The sequence below is a fragment of the Chelonoidis abingdonii genome, chromosome 1 (genome assembly GCF_003597395.2).
Source record: "Chelonoidis abingdonii isolate Lonesome George chromosome 1, CheloAbing_2.0, whole genome shotgun sequence".
Classification (NCBI taxonomy): Eukaryota; Metazoa; Chordata; order Testudines; family Testudinidae; genus Chelonoidis; species Chelonoidis abingdonii.
In genome coordinates, this window is record NC_133769.1 from 319,929,295 (window position 1) to 319,951,522 (window position 22,228).

At 43.2% G+C, this 22,228-nt stretch overlaps 1 protein-coding gene across 1 annotated transcript in view; it reads left to right on the plus strand.

Moving 5' to 3' along the window:
- TRPC4 (transient receptor potential cation channel subfamily C member 4) overlaps window positions 1–22,228 on the plus strand; it is a 141,599-nt gene that overhangs the window by 30,203 nt on the left and 89,168 nt on the right. Inside the window, exon 3 of the mRNA XM_032778548.2 lies at window positions 13,785–14,303. Coding sequence (XP_032634439.2) covers window positions 13,785–14,303 — 519 coding nt within the window. The remainder of the gene's footprint in view (window positions 1–13,784; window positions 14,304–22,228) is intronic.

Consider the following 22,228-nt stretch of genomic DNA (forward strand, 5'->3'; position numbering starts at 1 on the left):
GGTTTGCTGGTTTTGTGATTATGCTGTCTATATGTGGTGTATCAGTTTTGTAGCTTTGAAGTTTACCTTATTGGCTCTTGCTGTCTGTATTTCAATTATGCTATGCTTCTGGAAACCCAACAGTGGTGGTGTTAGCTCTGCCTAGCCTGCTTGATGCCCATATAGCGCATCGCTATCAAATGACCCTTGAGAGAAAGGGGATACGCCTTGAATCAGACAGGGTGTGCAGGAACTTGCTCATGTGACTGCAGGACTCCATTTGCTGGGTATCATACTCACAGTAAGAACAAGAAGTGTTCTGTACACCTGGGAGCTACTATATAAGGCTGATGCTCTCATCTCCATCTTGTCTTCAATCCTGCTCTTATCTCTGGAGGAACTTGCTACCGACTAGAAGCTCTACACAGGACTGATGACCCATCCACAGCTGGGGATTACTCCAGAGACTTGATTTGAACTGCAGTTTTACTTCATCGACTGCTAATGAAGCGTGACTAAGAACTTGCATTAACGTATGTAAGTTGATTCCATTTAACAATTCAGCTCTCATCTTATCTTTTTCCTTTATGAATAAACCTTTAGATTTTAGATTCTAAGGATGAACAACCAGCGTGATTTGTGGGTAAGATCTGATTCTGATACATTGACGCTGGTGTCTGGGCTTGGTTATTTGCGGTCGAGAAAGCACTTTTTTCTTTTACTGGCAGTATTGGTTTTCATAATACCATTTATCCGCATTACGAGTGGCATGTGTGTGATACTGGGAAACTGAGTTGTTTAAGGAATATGCTGGGTTGACTTGGGTTGCCCAGTGGGTAAGATCAAAGTCCTCTTGTGCTGGTTTGGTTTGTCTAGAGTGGAAAAACCCCAGCCTTGGCTGTAACTGCCTGCTTTAACAATATTTTTATGCCTGAATTGCACTCTCAGTTGGTTCCTGCCAGAACCAGCCATCGTTACAAGCAGTCCATGTGTTCCCTCTTTGCTGCTTCACATTGTGGGATCTAGGCAGGATTGCTAGTTCCAGGTCGATGGTGGCTCCTTGATTTCTCGTGAGTCCACTTGTAGAGATATGCTTGCATAGAATTACTAACCCTTCTTCTCAATGTTGCATTTTGTGCCTTTTTATTTCTGTGTCAAATGACATTACTGGTTCCATTTTTTATCCCAGTAGTAGCAGACTAGGCCCCAATCGGTCAGGACTGGTAAGGGCCTTCCACTTAAGAGCTGGAATGGATGATGTCTGGATCTGGTAATATCATGTGATCTCCACCTTGGTAGATCATGCTATCCAGGCAGGTCATTGACACTTACCTTTGCTGCTCCCTGTTTATCTAGCCAGGCCACCACCTGTTGTACTCTGCCGTAAAAGATCGTAGTTGTTAAGACCCACTCCTGTGTTAGACTGTGTGGAGGACCTCTCTCTGGTACTGGGATTCAGCAGATTCTCCCTTTTCATGTGTTTCCATGGGAGAGCTTCCATAGGAGGAGAATCTTGTCCTGTTCGATTTTTCGACCCTTATCGTCATAAGACAATAGCAGGCGTGTGCCATTCCCCCCCCATTTTATCTGTTCTTTTTAGCTTGCTTTTCATAGTACAGCTTCATGCGTTCACCGCGCTCACAGCCTGCAGATGATAGGTGAATGAAACAACCCTGTGTATCCAGTGGTGCTGTGAGCTCCCCCAAGGGTTTGACCAGAAGGCGGCTCCTGGTTGCCGGAGTGCATTACCTTTGGACAGCCCCACAAACGAGGATACCTTATTGACCGCTTTTTAGCAGTCAACCCGGCAGATCTGACGCCTTTGGGATGCCTGCTACCCACCCTGCTGATAGAGTAATAACACCAGCATAAACTGATCTTTTCCTTTCATCGTGCGTCGTAGGTGGTGTGTAGTCTATTTCGTCATTCTTTCCCAACGGGCGTAGGGCCTGTCTCATTAACTTCCCCAAACCTTCGTGAGTAGTTGTAGTGGGCCCGAATCAGAGCCCAACTGGCCCCTATAAAAGGTTGTAGGTAGAAACCCAGCCGTCTTTCTGTTACAGAGGGAGATGGGCCTGCCTGCAGGGATCATTTTGAGACTGGTCCTCAGTGAGTAGGGCTTGGGAAATGGCAGAGGAGCTGGGGAGCTCCAGCCTGCGATCAACCCCAGGATTGGACCTGCATAAGCACAACAGGTACTACGGGTTGCAGACAAGAGCTGGCTCTGGCTTTCTTTGCCACCGCAAGCACAAAAAAAAAACCCCAACTAGTGGGGCTGGCCTAGAGCTGCAGATGTGCCCCGGCACGTGGAGTGCACACCCCGAGCTGGCGGGGGGGGGAAGGGGAGGGGGTGAGAGAGGAGAAAGGGTCGGCCAGAGGCTTCTTCCACGCCAGAGTGCCTCACTCACTCTGCGCCCCTTCCCGCTGCACGCCTGCTCTGGTCGGCAGGACGGCGAAGGACACAGGCGCCGGGTTGCTGCAGACCTGGCACCGCTGGGGCAGGCGGCGCCCGCTCCCAGCAGGGCCGCTCACTCTCCGCACTGCGCCCCTACAGAGGCAGAACCAAGCAGCGACAAAAAAGGGCCGTGCGCCTAGATGGGCAGAGAACTGCCCCGTAAACTGCCGCCCCAAGGACAAGCTTGCTAGGCTGGTGCCTGAGCCAGCCTGGTGCAGGGGGCAGCCCAGGGATAGTCGCAAAGGCCAGCAGGTCGAACAACCCTTTGCTCTCGTGCATGATGCTTATACTGCATTTTTCTCGCCCAGTGAACAGGCTAAAGTTGATGACCTGGAAGTGCCAAAACTGAGTGAAGGAGGATAGCTGGAAGTGGGGTTCGCATGGGAGGGGGAGACTCAGAACTGCTGGGGTACTGACGGGGGCAAGGACCCCAGGAACGGGCCACTGGGCTCCTGGGAGGGCACGGCCGGGCCAAAGTGAGGTAAGGTGGCATCATGGCCTGCAAAGGCGCTCCAAGCTGGAGAGCATAATTTCCTGGAGACGACCAGCAAGAGGTTGCCGCAGGGATGGCCAGCATCCTTACAGGCGGGTTGTGCCTAGCTCAGTCCAAACAATGCTCAGTGTGCTGACTTCAAGTCGGCTTGCATATACCCAGCCGCAAGCACAATTTTTTTGTCTCCTCATGCGCCTTAAACCCTGGATGCCCCCCTGCCAGGCTCCCATTCACCCAAGCTTAGGATGGCTGTCTGACTACCCTGAGAGCATAGCATTTACTGGTCGTTTGCTACACAGCAGCCACCTTTTTTACACCATTTATTACGTAGCTCATAGCACTTAGATTTGGATGAATGGATTATAAGGTTGAAAGAAAGGCTGGCTAGATTGTCGGCTCCAAGTAGGTCGTGATCATCTGCTCAATGTCTAGTTGGCGCTGGTATCAGCAGTGTGTCCAGGGGTCGTTTCTGGGGCCAGTTTTGTTCACATCTTATTCTAATGATCTGGCATGAATGGGATTTAAATGCAGCTCAGCAAGGTTCCATGGATGACACTAAATGGGGGAGAGTAAGAATACCTGGAGGGTAGCGGATAGGGTCCAGAGTGACCTGTAGACAAATTGGAGGATTGGGCCCAAAAAATTGTGATGAAGTTCAACAAGGAACAAGTGCAGGTTCGCATTTTAGATAAAAGATCACCATGCATTGCTTACAGCCTGGAGACCGATGGCCTAAGTGACAGTTCTGCAGAAAAGACCTGGGGATACAGTGGATGCGAAGCTGAATATAGGTCAGCAGTGTCCGCCCTAATGCAAGAAGGCTTAAAATGCATATTGGGCCTGCATAAGTAGGAGTATAGTCCAGCAGATCGAGGGAAGTTGGAGTATTCCCTCTATTCTGCACGGTGTGGCCACCACTGAGTATTATCCAGCTTGGCTCCCCATCCAAGAAAGGATGTGGACAACTGGAGAAGTCCAATGGGGGCAGAAAATGGCTGTAGGCAGCTGGGGCAGCATGACTTATGGAGGAGAGGCTGAGTGAACTGGACTTCATTTAATCTGCGAAGTGAAGAGTTGAGGGATTTAATAGCAGCCTCAATTACCTGAAGGGGATCCATAGAGGATGGAGTTGGCTTCTCTAGTGGTGGCAGATGAAAAACGAAAGGACAAGGTCTCAAGTTGCCAATAGGGGAGGTCAGTTGGATCATTAGGAAACACATATTTCACTAGGAGTGGTGAAGCACTGAATGTTGCCAGAGCCAGGTGGTAGAATCTTCCGTCCTAGAGGTTTTAAGGCAGCCTTGACAAAGCCCTGGCTGGATGATTTATTCTAGGTGGTCCTCGCCACATGAGCAGGGGTTGGATTAGATGGCCTTCTGAGGCTCGTCTCCAACGCTACTTCTATGATATTACTGGAAGTTGAGAGGCCAAGTCCACAGAGTCAGTCCCCGTTCCATATAACATGCATTAAAGCATACCCACTAATAGTGGCCAGATACCCAGAGAGGTAAAAAAGTTCTCCCATTCAGGGAGTCACGTAACTGGGCACTGGCCAAGTGTTCCTTTAGTGTCTTACTGCTTTTTTGGCACTTTTCCTTTCCGATTCCAAGGAGGGCTTGGTCAGGTCGAACAGAGGCTGGGTCAATTCTGCATAATTGGCACAACCAAATTTCTCCAAACCATAAATAAACCTAAAAGTTTTTGCAAGCTTTTAATGTCAGTGGGACAGATAGGCTCTTATTAAATGCACCTGTCCACTGTCAATTTGCCCCCCTGCCGGGACACTTTCAACCCTAGGTAGGTGATGGGGCAAGGCCAGATGGCTACAGTAAAGTACTGGAGACACATCTGTTAGCCCTTATTGCATCCCAGGGGTGGGCGGGCAAAGCCCCTAGGACCATGTAAACCAATGGCAGTCTGCTCCAGGTTAATCCAGGCACTGGAGCCAATGTAAGACCTTTCTAGAAAGGCAGTGGAGATAGCTACTTTAAATGAGAACACCTGCAGCCAATCAGGGCAGGCTTAATCAGGGCACCTTGCGTTTAAAAGAGCTCCCAGTTCGCAGGGAGGAGTCAGAGGAGAAGGAGTGTGAGTAAGAAGGCAAGGAGCTGAGAGTGAGAGAGTGTTACGCTGGAGGATTTGGAGGAACAAGTCATTCAGACATCGGGGGAAGATCCTGTGGTGAGATAAAGAAGGTGTTTGGAGTAGGCCAGTGCGGAAGTAGCCCAGGGAGTTGTTAGCTGTCATGCAGCTGTTACAGGAGATACTATAGACAGCTGCATCCACAGGGCCCTGGCTGGATCCGGCAGTAAGGGGGGCCTGGGTTCCCCCAGCCTCCCAATCTAATCAGACACCAAGAAGGAGTTGACCAGGACGGTGGGGGAAGATCACTGAGGTGAGCAAATCTGCCAAATAAGCAGCAGGACCCCCAAGTAGAGGAGGAACTTTGTCACACTAGGTTATTTGTCTGTTATTTGGACCTGTTTTTTTAAGACCTTAACCTTGCTTTTACTAACACGCTTTATGCCTGGTCTCTCAGTTCCTTCTCCTCTCCTCTGTACCTGACATTAGCAGCAAGTCATCCACATACAGTATGTAACCTTGTGGTCTGATACTGACATGAGGCAGCTAGTGATTAAGCGACCAAATCTGTTTGCTGAGTCCCAAGGAAGTAAAAACCTGGAACTGGAGGTCAAATATGAGCCAGCATTTCAGGTACGCTGCCACGATTGAGGCCGGTGAATTGGCCCAGAACAATTTGATGCCTATAATCGATATGAGCACCACATACGCAACTTTGGCTTTCTTACCAGCCATGCAGCAGTGTACAAGGGATGAACTGCTCTAAATGATAACCCTCGCTGCTCCAACTCCACTAGTAGTTGCCCCTTATTTGTCACTGCTTTTTGAGGGGATCGATACTGCTTTTGGGGGGGGTCTTCCCCCTCCAGCAGCACTTCCATAGATCCCTTTTTACAATTTACCTTGTTCCTAACAAGCAAGAATGTGTTCCCACCTGGTGAGGGCACGGGCTGCCTTGAATAGTCATGTAGATACCCCGATAGGATGCGTGTATTTTCTGTCCATCCTGTCTGTCCTGCCAGACACACCAATTAGCTTATTATCAAAGAGGTAGCACGTATTGTCTGGAATTTGTAAAAGCAGCAGAGAGTCCTTGGCAACCTTATAGATCAAAAAAACATGGTTGGAGCCATGAGCTTTCGTGAGTGAAATGGTATTCACCAGAAAGCTCATGCTCCAAAATGTCTGTTAGTCTAAGTGCCAAGACTCTGTTCCAATTAGTTGTTACTACAGCTCCATTTTGTGTAAATTCCCCACCGCCTGCAATTAAGGGTCTCATTACAACTCCACATGATTTTTCCTTCTCTCCAATCTCCTTTAATCCATCCCCACTTACAATGCCAATTGTCTCCCTCCCTGTTACCCCCATTGATATCACAGTTCCTCTGTAGGTCTCCCGTTGCTCCCATTTAGTTAGGCTGATAGCTGCTCCAGTTTCTTATCAAAAAATGCTCATGGGGCCCCCTCCTTGATTGCTCCCTAGGGTATAGGGTGACTGGAAGCATCCTGTCCCAGACTAAGAGTATGGATGGGATGCCCCTGGGTTCCCTCCATCCCTCCTGACCATTTAAGGAGGGCTGGGTTCTGACCACAATAAAATGTGCTAATAAAGTTTCGGATGACAAAGCTGGGAGGATTGCTAACACAGAGAAGACCGGCATATCATCCAGGAAGATCTGGATGACCTTGTAAACTGAGGTAATAGTAATAGGATGAAATTTAATAGTGAAAAGTGCCAGTCATGCATTAGGATTAGTAACAAGAATTTTGGTTATAAATTGGGGACACATCAGTTGGAAGTACAGGAGGGGGAGAAGGACCTTGGAGTATTGGTGATCACAGGATGACTTATGAGCCAGAAATGTGATATGGCCATTAAAAAAAGCTAAAATGGTTTTAGGATGCTGCATCAGGCGAGGTATTTCCAGCAAGGAGAAGGAGGTGTTAGTACCTTATACAAGGCACTGGTGGAACCTCATCTGGAATACTGTGTGCAGTTCTTGTCTCCCATGTTTAAGAAGGATGAATTCAAACTGGAACAGGTACAGAGAAGGGCTATAGGATGATCCGAGGAATGGAAAACTTGTCTTATGAAAGAGCTTGGCTTGTTTATCATAGAATCATAGAATATCAGGGTTGGAAGGGACCTCAGGAGGTCATCTAGTCCAACCCCTGCTCAAAGCAGACCATTCCAACTAATCATTTCCAGTTAGGTTATGTCAAGCCTTGACCTCAAAAAAACTCTAAGGAAGGAAATTCCACCACCTCCCTATGTAACCCATTCCAGTTGCTTTACCACTCTTGAGTGAAAAAGTTTCTTCTAATATCAATCTTAACCTCCCCCCTGCAACTTGAGACATTACTCCTTGTTCTGTCATCAGGTACCATCGAGAACAGTCTAGATCCATCCTCTTGGAATCCTCTTTCAGGTAGTGGAAAGCAGCTATCATCCCCCTCATTCTTCTCTTCTGCAAGACTAAACATCCCCGATTCCCTCAACCATTCAAGTTACATCCTTGTAATTGAGGATTAGCAGGATTTTGGTTTAGACTAACCCAAGAAGAGGCTGAGGAGAGAGGATATGGTTGCTCTTTATAAATGTATCGAGGATAAATATCAGGAGAGGAGAGAATTATTTAGCTTAGTACCAATGCGGACACAAGAACAAATGGATATAAACTGGACACTAGGAAGTTTAGACTTGAAATAGACAAGTTTCTAATGATTAGAGAGAAGTTCGGTTGGAACAGCCTTCCAGGGAAGTACTGGGGCAAAAGACATATCTGGCTTCACGATTATGCTTGATAAGTTTGGAGGAGATGTATGATGGGATGCCTAATTTTGGCATATTTGATCTTGTATTAGCAGGTAAGTTATGCCCAATGGTCTGTGATGGGATGTTAGAGTGGGTGGGATCTGAGTTACACAGAGAATTCTTTCCTGGTGGTGCTGGCTGGTGAGTCTTGCCCACATGCTCAGGGTTTAACTGATCCCCATATTTGGGTTGGGAAGAAATTTTTCCTCCAGGGAAGATTGGCAGAGGCCGCAGTTTTTCGCCTCCTCTGCAGCATGGGGCTCAAGTTCTTGTGGAGGCATTTCTTCGAGGATCTTGCACCTTGGGTCTTTAAACACAATTTGAGGACTTCAATAACTCAGACATAAGATTAGAAGTTTTGTTCCAGAGTGGAAAACATGGGTGAAGATTCTGCTGGCCTGCATGTGCAGGAGATCAGACTTAGATGACATAATGGTCCCTTCTGATCTTAAGTCTATAATCTATGAAACACTCCTTCTCCTACAACTGTGTGCTTACATTTGCAGTCTCATGGACACTTCCCTTCCAGTCTGGTAGGATACTGGCTCCCCCTCTTCCCCTTGTAGACCCACAGACCCTTCTTCTAGACCTCCCCTGTGATTGACCCCCTTCTCCACCCGTACTGACCCCCGGGTGATAAAACGGATTGCCCCCTATGATTCCTCCACACATCTTCCGCACAACATCAGCTAGTGGACGTCGATTGACCTGACCCAAGTTGGATAAATATAATTGTAACTTAAGATTAGCAGGTTTTTGTCCATAAGAAGGCAGCGTACCAGGTCAGACAAAGGTCATCTAGCCCAGTATCCTGTCTTCCACAGTGGCCAATGCCAGTTGCCCAGAGGGAGTTGAACTAACAGGCAAGATCAAGTGATCTCTCTTTGCCATCCATCTCCATCTCTGATGAACAGAGCTAGGGACACCATTCTTTACCTTCCTGGACTTAGCACCATGAATTTATCCAGTTCCCTTTTAAACATTGTTATAGTCCCCAGCCTTCACAACCCCTCAGGTAGGAAGTTCACAAGTGGACAATGTGCGCTGTGTTAAGAAGAACTTCCTTTATTGTTTTAACACCTTTGCTACCAATTAATTTCATTTGGTGAACCCCTAGTTCTTGTATTATGGAATAAGTTAAATAACTTTTCCTTATCCACTTTCTCCACATTTGCTCATTATTATATTACCTCTATTCTTATCCCCCCTTAGTCTCCTCTTTCCAAGCAGGAAGAGGCGCTAGCCTCTTAATCTCTTTCATTATGGGACTCTCTCCAAACACCTAATCATTTAGTTGCCTTTCCTTGAAACTTTCTAGGCTAGAATATCTTTTTGGAGGTGAGGAGACCACATATGTTAACACAGTATTCGAGATGTGGGTGTACCATGATTTTATATAAGGGGCAATAACTATATCTCAGTGTTATTCTCTATCCCCTTGTTTTAATGATTTCCTACATCCTTGAAGAGGTTTAGGATTCATCTGCAAACTTTGCCCACCTCACTGTTTATCCCTTTTCTCCAGATCATTTATGAAAAAATTGAATAGAATTTGGTGCTAGGACTTACCTTTTGGGGAACCACCACTAGTTTACCCCTCTCCAGTCTGAGAATTTACCATAATTTCCTACCTTTGTTCCCTGTCTTTTAACCAGTTCTCAATCATGAAAGGACCTTCCCTTTTATCCCATGACAGCTTAATTTATTGTAACAACCTTGGTGCAGGGACCTTGTCAAAGGCATTCTGGAAATCTAATGTACACTATGTCCACTGATCCCCTGTCCACATGTTTTGACCCCTTCAAAGAAACTCTAATAGATTAGTAAGACACGATTTCCCTTTACAGAAACCATGTTGACTATTGCCAACAGTTTGTTTTTTCTATGTGTCTGACAATTTTATTCTTAACTTTTGGTTCAAACTGCATTTGGCCGGTACCAATGTTAGACTTACCGGTGCTGCCAATTGCCAGGGATCACCTACTGCGATGCCCTTTGTAAAATATTGGCATTACATAACTTAACTTCCAATCATTGGGTACTGAATCCGATTTAAGTACAGGTTACAAACCTCCTTAGTTAATAGTTCCGCAACTTCACATTTCTTTCAAGACCTTTGGGGTGAATGCCATCTTGCGTCCGGTGACTTGTTAATGTTGAGTTTTATCAATTATTCCAAAACCTCCTCTAGTGCACTTCAATCTGTGACAGTTCCTCAGGTGTCACCTAAAAAGCCAGCTCAGGTTTGGGAATCTCCCTAACATCCTCAGCTGTGAAGACTGAAGCAAAGAATCCATTTTTAGTTTTCTCCGCAATGACTTTATTCATCTTTAAGCACTCTCTTGTATCTCGATTGTCAAGGGCCCCACTGCGTTTGTTTAGCAGGCTTCCTTGCTCTGATGTACTAAAAAACATATTGTTATTTACCTCTTTGGAGTTTTTGGCTAGCCGGTTCTTCAAAACTTCTCTTGGCTTTCTTGTTTATACTTCTTGCACTTAAGCTGGCAGTGTTTGTGCTCTTCTATTTGCCTTACTGGGATTGGACTTCCACTTTTTAAAGAAGTCTTTTTATCTCTGGACTACTTCTTTTACATGCGTTGGTTAAGCCACGGTGGCTCTTTTTTTTTCTTTCTTTCTTTCTTCCACTGTTCTTAATTTGGGGTATACACTGAAGTGGGCCTCTATTATTGGTGTTCTTTAAAAGGGCATGCAACTTGCAGGGATTTCATTAGTCACTGCTACCTTTTTAACCTTTTGTTTAACTACCCCCCTCATTTTTGTATAGTTCCCTCTTTTGAAATTAAATGCCAACAGTTGTGGACTGTGAGGTGTTCTTCCCCGCACAGGATGTTGAATGCTATTTATTTATAGTTCCACTATTTCCAAGAGGTCCTGCTATAGTTACCTCTTGACCAGGCTCCTGCATTCCACTCAGATTAAATCTAGAGTGCCTCTCCCCTTGTGGGTTCCCATACCAGCTGCCTCCATGAAGCAGTCATTTAAAGTATTAGAAATTTTATTCTCTGCATTTTCGTCCTTGAAGTGGAAATGTTCTCAGTCAATATGTGGATAATGAAATCCCTCACTATTACTGGGTTCTTAATTTTGATTCCTTCTAATTTCCCTTAGCAATTTTCATGTCCTGCGTCAGGTGGTCGATAATGGATTCCCTAATAATAGATCCAACATGCATCTGGACAAAGTGGGTATTCAGCCCACGAAAGCTCATAGCTCCAAAACGTCCTTATCTTTATACGGGTAGCCACAGCGATTTCTTTTTTTGCTGCTTTTATTAGATCCCTAATGTTATATTTTTATTAGAGCATTGAAATTTTCTATTCCACGCTTATTCTATGGGATCATGTAGATTCGCTTAAGCATTTTTTACTTCATTGAATCTACATTTCTTTCACAATATAGTGACACTCCTCCCCCTGCACGACCTGTTCTGTCCTTCTGATATATTGGTACCCCGGAATGATTGTGTCCCATTGATTGCTCTTCAGTCCACCAGGTTTTCTGTTGATGCCTATTATATCAATTATCCTCCTTTATCACAAGGCACTCTAGTTCACCCAGCTTATTATTAGGCTTCTAGCATTTTGTGTACAAGCACTTTAAAAAACTTGTCCTTGCTTTATATTGTCTGCCCTTTTCTGATTTGCCAAACTTTGATTTTTTTTTATGTAACTGTTTATCATCTGATCTGGCCCTACATTATTCCTCTTCCGTCCCATGTTTTCTGACTATACCTGGAGATTCCCTATTCATCAGACTCTCCCCTAAGAGAAGTCTGTGTCCAATCCACATGCTCCTCTGCAGCAGTTAGTGGCTTCCCCATCTCCCAGTTTAAAAACTTGCCTCTGCAACCTTTTAATGTTTAGTGCCCAGCAGGTCTTGGTTCCACTGGTTTAGGTGGAGCCCATCTCTGCTGTATAGGTTCCCCCCATTCCAAAAGTTTCCCCACTTCCTTAAAACCGAACGTAAACCAAAACTCCTCTCTACACCATCGTCCTCATCCACGCGTTGAGACTCTGAAGCTCTGCCTGCCTTACCTGGCGCCCTGCGCATGGAACTGCGAGCATTTCTGAGAATGCCACCATAGAGGTCCTGGATTTCAGTCTCTCCCTAGCCAGTCCTAGGCTTCCAGGGAATCTCTCCCTACCTTTTCTATGTCACTGCGTACCTACGGTTGTTACCACGACCACCGGCTCCTCCCCAGCACTTACGCACAAGTCTCTAGATGCACTCGGGAGATCCGCAACCTTCGCACCAGGCAGGCAAGTCACCACATGTTGTCCCGGTCATCACAAACCCAGCTATCTAGTTCTAATGATCGAATCTCCCATTTACTAACACCTGCCTTTTCCTGGCAACTAGAGTTCCCTCCCCCAGAAGGTAACCTCAGTGTGGAGAGGCAAACCCCAGCACCATCTGGAAGGAGATCCCAACTATGGGAAGGGTTTCCCTCTGCTCCTATTTGACTGCTTCTTGCTTCCCTGGCTTTTCTTCCTCCTCACATCAGGGCTGTCTGAGCGGAGGTGGCGACATTCTACAGTCTCCCGGAAAGCCTCATCAACATACCTCTTCTGCCTCTTCTTAGCTTCCCCAGTTCCGCCCACCCTGGCCTCCAAAGTCCGTACGTGGTCTCTTGAGGGCAGGAGCTCCTTGCCACAAAAACTGGCACACATACGCCACCCGCCCACAGGGCAGGTAATCATTACATGCTACACTCGCGCAATAAACTGGATAGCCCCCACTCTGCTGCTGGGCTTCTGCCTGCATTGTCTCCTAGTTAATGAAAGGGTGGTTTAAAGAAAGGGGTTTTGGAATATGGTTTGGATTATAGCTTTTAAGGGGACTACAGAGGAACAGGTAGGACCAACAAGGAACCCCCGCCTCCCTTCCCACTCCCCTTCCAAACTCCCTTGCAAAACTCCCTGTTAGCAGCCCCTGGTCGCAAGCTCCCTGGTCACTTGTGTGCGGCTTTATAAAGCCCTGGCCTGAGTTAATGCCCCGCCCACTGATTAAGGCTCAGCCAGTTACCAGAGGCTTCAAGCTTTCAAACCTTCCTTTGAAGCTCACCGCCTCCAACTGCCAGCCACAGCCCACAGTCCTTCAAACAAACAAACAAACAGACTGACAAACAAGCTCAGCACACAGCAAGTAACCCCCAAACACGAACACACACACACTACAGACAGTCACTTACCCCACAGATGCTGTATTTGCTCTTCCTTCACCTGGAGAACTCCCTTGCAAAACTCCCTATTAGCAGCCCCTGTTCGCAAGTGAGCTGTATACAATGAAAATTAATAAGGGTCAAAGAACAGTTATGAGACAAGGGTTTACCTGCACACAAAAAGGAAGAGTATTTTAAAACTCTCTTGTGTTGTTTATTGTCTGTCCTTTATATGTTATCTACTTAGGGCCCTATCCTACAAACCATCCCATTTTCCTTCAGTTGCACTTATTATTAGGTGTCATGATTAGTGTATTCAGGATTGGGCCTTACAAATGCAAGCTCACTATGGCAGGGACCTCTTTTTCTCTCTGACGGGGAGACTCAAAGCACCAGTGATTTCTAGAGCCACAACTCCTCATTATAAAATTTAGATTATCTCATCAGGGACCAGAAACAAAATGATCTTTCTTAAGTGACTCACCACACAGCCCAAATAGACATTGTGAAAAGCTGTAGCCGATTGTTTGAGAATAACCATAGGCTACAATTTGTTAGCGCAAAGGATTAATTCAACAGTTACAGATAATAAACAGATGTTGTGAAAAGATCACCTAGTTCACAATTTATGAATCAAAAAAGGAGCTGCATTTGCCAAATAGAATATTAATTCCAACTTGTTTTGTGCAACTTTTTACAAGAAGAACTATCTGTAGCTTAATTTACTGTTGCTGCTGTTGAAATAAGAGTCTATACATTTTCTCACTTTTTTGTACAGGTGCCACCAATACTGCTGGATAAGCAGTTCTCAGAATTCACACCAGACATTACACCCATTATTTTGGCTGCCCATACGAACAATTATGAGATCATAAAACTTCTTGTACAGAAGGGGGTTTCTGTACCTAGACCACATGAAGTCCGCTGCAATTGTGTTGAATGCGTCTCAAGCTCAGATGTGGACAGCCTTCGCCATTCTCGATCCAGACTCAACATTTACAAAGCTCTGGCAAGTCCATCTTTGATTGCGTTGTCCAGTGAGGATCCTTTCCTTACAGCATTTCAACTGAGTTGGGAGCTTCAGGAACTGAGTAAGGTAGAAAATGAGTTTAAGTCAGAATACGAAGAGCTCTCACATCAATGCAAGCAATTTGCAAAAGACCTCCTGGATCAGACACGGAGTTCCAGGGAATTGGAAATTATTCTAAATTACAGAGATGACAATAGCTTGATAGAAGAACAGAATGGTAATGATCTTGCACGATTGAAGCTGGCAATTAAGTACCGACAAAAAGAGGTAAGTGTGCTGGAGAATATTTAGGCGTATTTAGTAATAATAATGTGATAGATAATTGCCTGGAATACAGTGTTTTAAGTGAGACAACTTCAGATTGCTGCTTATTTTTTTTTTCTACAAGGGCCTCTTTTTATTATTGGAAGAACATAAAGAGGTTGTTGCAGTTTATTCAAACTGGAATTTGAAATATTCTATCATATCACAGATCCTGGGGGACTGTCTGTTTTGCACCTGAGCATACATTATCACTAGCACAGAATAATATTAAGCAAGTCTTTGGTAACAGAGTAAGAACCGCAAAGAGTACTTCTCAAAACTGATTCATTAACTGTGTCTGGCTGGTAAAGTGGGCATGTCACACGTTTACATGCTCGTTAAATTACATGCCTGTTGTTACAGAATGGTTTTCTCCAGGAAGGAGTTCATTTTTCTAAATAGATGTAGGCTTCGTAAGTCATTAATATCACTAGGTAAATCCTAAAAGTTTGATATTCATTTTTGGTTTGAATAAGCATCCAAAAGTAGATACTATTCTAAAGATTTTCCGAGTATGCCAGACTGGGCTGGAAATTTAATGAGAATCTGAAATCCCCTGTGTGCCTTTTAAAATTTGTAAGGTTCTTTATATGCTGTGGTACAGAATAAGAAACTAGATAGAAAGATCAGTTTTTCATGAGAGTTCCAAAACTTGTGCATCTGATCCTGGCCAAAAATTACTATGTCATTTGGGAGTTTTGCTTTCAACAGCAGCTCCAATGCAGAAGTGTAAAGTCAAGCAGAAAAGTATATCCGAGCATTTCAAACCTTAGTAGTACTGCTTCTACTAATAATAATTAAAAATGGTTCTATTCAGATTTTTAAAATGGGCAAAGGTTCAAAGTGTCGTTACTTTTAATTGAACCTATTCACCCATTGCTATTAAGTTCCTGATCCTGCAAACAATAACCTACATGCTTTACATTAAGTACATAGGTAGAGTTTGCAGAATCGGGGCCTAACCTAGTAAGTTGTATTTTCCATTTAAGCTAACATATATCAACACAGGGAAGTCAACATAATCTACTGAAATATAGATAGATAGATATGACTTGGAAAAGATCTATGTTGCTCACTTATTTCATATTTAAATGTCATGGTATGCCATGGTTAAGACCACTACATATGATCTAATCCTGGAGAAGAACCTACAGGTGGCCTTTAATATAGCAAGAAATGGTTGACACTATTTTTCACTTGCTGTTTCATTATTTCAGGATGCATGCTCACCAGTTTCCTAAATTACTTGCTGTGATGTACTTTCAGACATTGTATCTCAGACCTTTTTGAGAAACTAATCTCTGTGTGTCTCATTTGTATTTCTTAAAATGTGAAATCCGACTTTATAATTTATACTTCTGCATTCCATATAGCAAATGTTAGCTGTGACTTGGATTTTCCAATGGATTCATGCATTTAAGAGCAGTTCTGATTTTGCACAGTGATTTGAAATCCTAAGTGTACAGCTTGAATTATCCTAATTTGAGTCTTAGGTAGTGAGAGACATCTGCATGTGCAAATGGCTTGTATAGTCCCAGCTGACTTCCAAACCTAATTAAATTGCAGTAATATAGATGATTACCCTTTATAGAGTCTTGTAATGACAAACATTAAAGCAATACTGACTCTTGAGGCAATGATTCCAAATCACTGGATCATCTACATTTCTGATTTTTTTTTAAATTTCCATTAATCTTTTTCACTATTTCTCCCCTCAGCAGCCCCTTAAATCGAAGTAGGTTCTACTTATTTTTTCTGCCATATTATTTATTTGCCTGTTAGATGCTGAAACAAATATTGTCAAACGCAACAGTCCAATTATTTTATTTTTAATGACTACAATGAGAGAAGGTATTGTATGAGGTACAAATATGGAAAGTCTAGAAGACAAAACAGTTCTATGACAGCAAACTCAAGGCTAAATTCTGTCACGTCCTGTGCAGGTGTATTCTGGGAATTCCATCTTACCTCATCCATTGTATCCACCCCAGCATAGGCACCAACTCCAGAGTGCTCTGGGGCTGGAGCACGCATGGAAAAAAATAGTGGGTGCTGGTGGGCCCCGCCGATCAGCTCCTCCCCATTTCCCCCAGCACCTCCCACCCACTGAGGATCAGCTGTTCAGTGGCAGGTTGGAGGTGCTGTGGGGGAGGAGGAGCAGGGGCAGAGTGAAGGTGGGGTACACTCAGGGGAGGGGACAGAACATGGGAAGAGGCAGAGTGGGTGGAGAAGCAGTGGGGAGAGTTGGGGTAGGAGTGGAGCAAGAGCAGGAAGGGTGGGGTGGGGTGGGGCCTTGGGGAAGGGATAGAGTGGGGGTGGGACCTGGGGCGGAGCAGGGGTTGACCACTGCCTGAGAAATCAGAAAGTCAATGCCTCTGCACCCAGGATCCTGGCAGGATCCTGACCTAGTACTGTAGCGATCCAGCTGGAGGATATGATCTGCTTTGAGCTTTTCTGGTGACTGGTAGAAGGAGATGGAGGCAAAATAGGCTATTCCTGTGTAAAAGGAATAGCAGGGAAAGATGTGGGTTATTCTTTAGATAGTCTGTTGTTGGACCTGACCTGCCTTAGAACATCATCTCTTGAGTGATACAACTGTTCTCCCTGCTCTATGGGCTTCAGCCACTGAGAATCAGAATTAGGGCCAGATACGTTTGTGTTGTTTCAGGAAAAAATATGATTGTGTTTCTCAGCAATCTTATTTGAGTTTTCATTGTTTAGTGGTGGTGGTGGTTGGTTGGTTTTTGCTTTTGTTTTTCTCTCTCTCAACTTAACTCAGTCAGAAAATAGAAGGAAAAATCGCCTTTACTTTACATCCAACCCCTCAAAATAAAGAAAACAAACAAACCAGCTGAACAATAAATTTCCTTCCCTCCTTGACACATCAATCGTCTCATGCCTCTCATCCTTTATTATTATGGCCATTCATTATTAAAACTACAGCAGGGCTGAAATTGGGGCCCACTGTGCTAAGCAGAGTACAAATACATAGTAAGAGACAATTCCTGCCCTGGAGAGTATCCAGTCTAATTTAAGACAAGAAGCAACAAGTCAACATAACAAAAACTGGAGGAAGGAGGACAAGGATGATAGGAACAGGTGGTTCAAATATTTTTTCTTTTAAGTTCTATGATGGGACTATTTTTGTTTATTTCTGATATCACTAATTTGTACTGACATCTGTAGGTGGTTTTACCACAGATATCATAGCAGAAGAGGGGTCTTGAGAAGGATTTGAAGTAGATCAGGATTGTGACTTTCTGGTCTGACATGGGGGGAGAGTGTTCCATGCACCAGTTTTGTCCTGTAACTAGTTCAGAGGTGCTTGTGGGAGAAGTACATAAATGGGTGAAGAAGAATTGCACTGTTGGTGTGCAAAGGAGAGTGACTCTTAAAAACACAAGGCAGGATAACTAAGGAGAAGTGGAGTCGTGGAGGGGCCTCAAAATGACGACAGGATGCTTGATTGAACTGACATAGAGATTGAAAAAGCCTCTGTCATGTGGATGTGGTCCCTTTAAAGGCAATGTGATGGTTTACAAGCTGCTTCTACTGTCTGTACATTATCCTTCATAAAGATAAATAGTGAGCAACCATTTGCAGTGCTGTCAGTCCACATCTTTCTTGAGCGCCAAATTCCCTTTGTAAAGAAAAAACGAAAAGCCTTCAAAAATGTATGCAAATCATTTTGGAAGCTCTGTGCAGTAAAAATTGCTCATGTTCTGCATTTCCATTCTGTTGAGATCTGCCACAATACTGTGATCATGTCATTCAGACTTTCTCAGGAGGCATCCCAGCAAAATTCCTTCCCAGCTCTTGGAATCCTGTCAGAATGAATCACTAGGTGGGGAGTCTGACGAAGTGGGTATTCACCCACGAATGCTCATGCTCCAATACATCTGTTAGTCTATAAGGTCCCACAGGACTCTTTGTCGCTTTTTACAGCTTCAGACTAACATGGCTACCACTCTGATAGGTGGGGAGTCTATCTGATTGCCAGCCTGCCTCTTTAGCATCATTCATAAATAACAAGGTTGAAGGACACTTCGAGTTTGAGATGCAGAATGCCTGATGACACCACTGATAGTGTCTGTTGATAATGATATTATCAGTCCAGTGACCAGAATATTACACTCTGGATTTCTAGAGTACTTAGTGGCAATATTATTTTAACACAGGATGCAGGTTAAAGCCCTCAAGCTAGAATTTTTCTCCATTCTGTTAACATGCGTGGTGCTGATTGATTGCAAGAAATGACACTTTCCTGCTGCTTCTGGTCTGACTCCTGTCCCTTCCTTCCCCCACTTCCCTGCTTCCAACACCTATTGTTGCTAGGTAACAATTAGTAATGTGCATCAGCTATTCCCTAATGTCCCGCAACCATTAAGCATTGTGCAGTGTGAACATTTCATTGACCAGCTCTCAGTCGTTTACACCAATTGACATTGATAATGACCCAATTAGTCATTTCTGCTATTACTGTGCTAGGATCTTGGGGCATGATGGACAATGCCAAAAAGCTTCGTGATTTCCTGAATCAAATATAAAACTTTATCTGATTCACATATCATTCCTTTCAGAGATATAGAAGAGATGATAGAAATCACAGAATTGTAGGGCTGGAAGGGACCTCAGGAGATCACCTAGTCCTCCCCTCCTACTCCCCTCATCTGAATTACAGGCCAACATTTTTCTATCATCAAATCCAATGGTCAATCTGAATGCATGTAGATTGTAAACTGCCCAGGACAGGGGATATAAATAAATGAATAATAGACAGTTATTAACTGGTCATTTTTATTTGCATTGATATCAAAATGCACATTACAAACCTGAGGGATATATACAGAAGAGTTATATTTCTGTATTATTTCCTCAGATATATGTACTTACGTGGTATCACAGATCTAAAATGGTACTTCAAGAATGACAGGAAATACTATCACCTTGAGGAACTCCATCATCTAACCAGGCACTGATCTTGAATGCCAATATATGTTCTTTTGAAGCTAATAGAAGATAACATGTATGTGCATGCTCTGTCACGCATGTGCGCCCACATACATACACTCACTTTGTTTCCATTATAGTGATGCCTTACATTAACTATACTCTTAAAATAAAGGTATAGTAATGTTTGTGGTTCCAGATTAGATTAAAGTGATTTTTAAAGATGATTTTTCCTCTTAATATCACTACAGGGCAGAGTTAAGGTTATTTTGGTGCTATAGCTATACAGTTATATACCTTGACATGTCTGAATTTCTTTTAAGTGACTCTTAACTCTGAAATATCTTGGTTTATAATGGTTGCTTTTTGGGATGAGTATAACATCCTTGTGATGTTTATTACTCTTAAATTTTTATAAATAATCTCAGTTTTAACTCACTTTTACCATTTTTTTTTTGGTCAGGGGATTATATCTTGGTATCTGAACATCTGGACAAATGTACTCAATAAAACATGTGAAATGGGAAAAAAGATGCTTGAATGGATTATTTTTCCCTCGGTCAGTTTCTGATATCACAACAAATTTTACAGTAATTTAATAGAATTGAATTCAATGTATTTTCAGTCTTTTTCTTCAGCATCTGCATCCTTGTTCAGTGTCCATCCCTGTTCCTTGAAGTCTTCCTCCCATCCTCTGACTTTTATCATTGGCTGCATTTTCAGAATTTGGTCATTGATTTTAAGGCAAGTGAAATGAATAAAGTCAGGTTTCTTCGCCACTTATTGTTCTGCTTTTCCCCCTTACATCCTTATTTTATTGTAATCCTCCTTTCCTTCCCTTGTATATCTATATGGCTGAATCTCCTCGTCTGTCCTATGGTACCCTGAGTCCTTTGCTTGGCTTCTTCCAGCAGTTCATTTCAGTTTTGATCTAGGTGCATCTGTTTACTGTCCATTCCCAAGTCCATATTCTTGGGACTCTGTCAGCAGGCATTAGTCTGGCCTAGGTGCTGACCTCTTCTCTTTGTTGTTGCTATATTCTCTACACAAATATATTGATATATTTTTTGCAACACCGGCAATTAGGAAAATTAGTACCCCAGTAGGTGGAGAGGAGCAGCAGTAGAGAAGTCAAAAGTAACAATCTAACATGTGTGCACGGGTTGAAGACGGAGCCAGCATCTGATAAATTGAGGAATAATATCAAGAAACAGCAGAGAGCTTTTAGGAGACCAGACAGATAAACATTGTTCAATTTCAAAAGAGTAAAGGGCTTTTGGGAGGTCTTTCAAACCTATTAACAGCATAAAAACAGTCAATGCTAAACAAAATCCACAGCATTTTCTTGCAGACTTTATATTAATGCTCCAAACTTCTGTTTTTCAAGAGATGTTAAAGCAATATTTTGTGTTGTTGTTAGTGAAGCAGTTTATGGAGTGACTGATAAATAAGAAGCACATTTTTTGAATGATTAGTGAGCATTTGTTAAAATTTGCCAGTCATGGTGTATTCCAGTGTTCCTCATTCTATCTGTAGTCACTGAATAGTTCTTTTGAGACCAAGGGCTTGTCTATACCACCTGCCGGATTGACGGGCAGTGATCAATCCTGCGGGGGTTGATTTATTGCGTCTACTCTAGATACGATAAATCAACTGCCAAGCACTCTCCTGTCGATTCCAATGCTCCACCAGAGAGACAGGCGGAGGTGAAGTCAACAGGAGAGCGTCAGCAGTCAACTCACCACAGTGAAGACACCACGGTGAGTAGATCTAAGTACGTTGACTTCAGCTACATTCTTCACGTAGCTGAAGTTGCATAATTTAGATTGACACCCCCCGCCAGTGTAAACCAGGCCCAAGTGCTGCAAACCTTATTCATTCAAGCAGCCTTTATTCACATGGGAGGTCCCATTGACTTCAGTAAGTCGTAAGAGTTACAGGATGGAATCCTGGGTACCCAACCTGTTTAGTTAGGTGGTTCATGTGAAAGGGTTAATACAGAAAAAAGAGGTTTCGGAAGCTGGTAGAAACAGTGTCATGGCCTTAGGTTATAGTTACGCAGTGGGATGTTGTTCTGGTGGCATAAGGTTTTGAGGTCTAGACATGCTTCAGATTAAATCAATGGGAGTTTTATCATCAACTTCTGTGAGGGTGGAGCACAAGCAGAGTTCTATGTTAGTTCAGTGAATTTTCCGTCCACTAGTTGTAGTCCATGTAAATGATATTTGATATTTATTTTCCTAACTTGTATTTGACTCAGATTCAAAGTTCTTCTTGATTAGACATTCAAGTTGTTTCTTCTCCTTCTCATTCTTGTACCAATTTCCTTCACCACTAGAGCTAGCTAATACCTTTTAACTGAAACAATTTTCTGTCCAAAAATGTAGTCTTGTTAAAATCTGAACATTTTTGCAGGAACATGTTGTGGGAAATCTAAATATTTGGTGGGAATATGTCAATTTTAATACAATTTTCAATGGGAAAAAAGTCAAAATGTTTCATTTTGACAGTGTCAAAACGTTTTGATTTGACAATGTTGAAATAATTTGTTTTTTTCATTTAATTTAGACTTCCATATTATATTAAAACATGAATTAAAATTATATTTATATATTATATTTCATAGTATGTAAATATATTTTAATATAATAGAAAAGTTTAATCAAAATGATAGTCAAAATAAAATGTTTTTGACACTGCTGAAACAGAACATTTTGATAATCCTGACTTCATTTTTATCAGAATTTTCATTTCATGGGGAAATTTTGAAATTTTGGCTTTTCATTCTAGTTTGGAACAAAACAAATATCAAAGTATCAGAATTTCCAGCACAGGAGAAATTCCAGCTTCAGACCAGTTCTGTTTAGCACCATTTCTTCATTATTTTATCACTTAGATGTTGGTGCCAGCGGAGAGCATACCTGAGGCAGGGAAAGCGA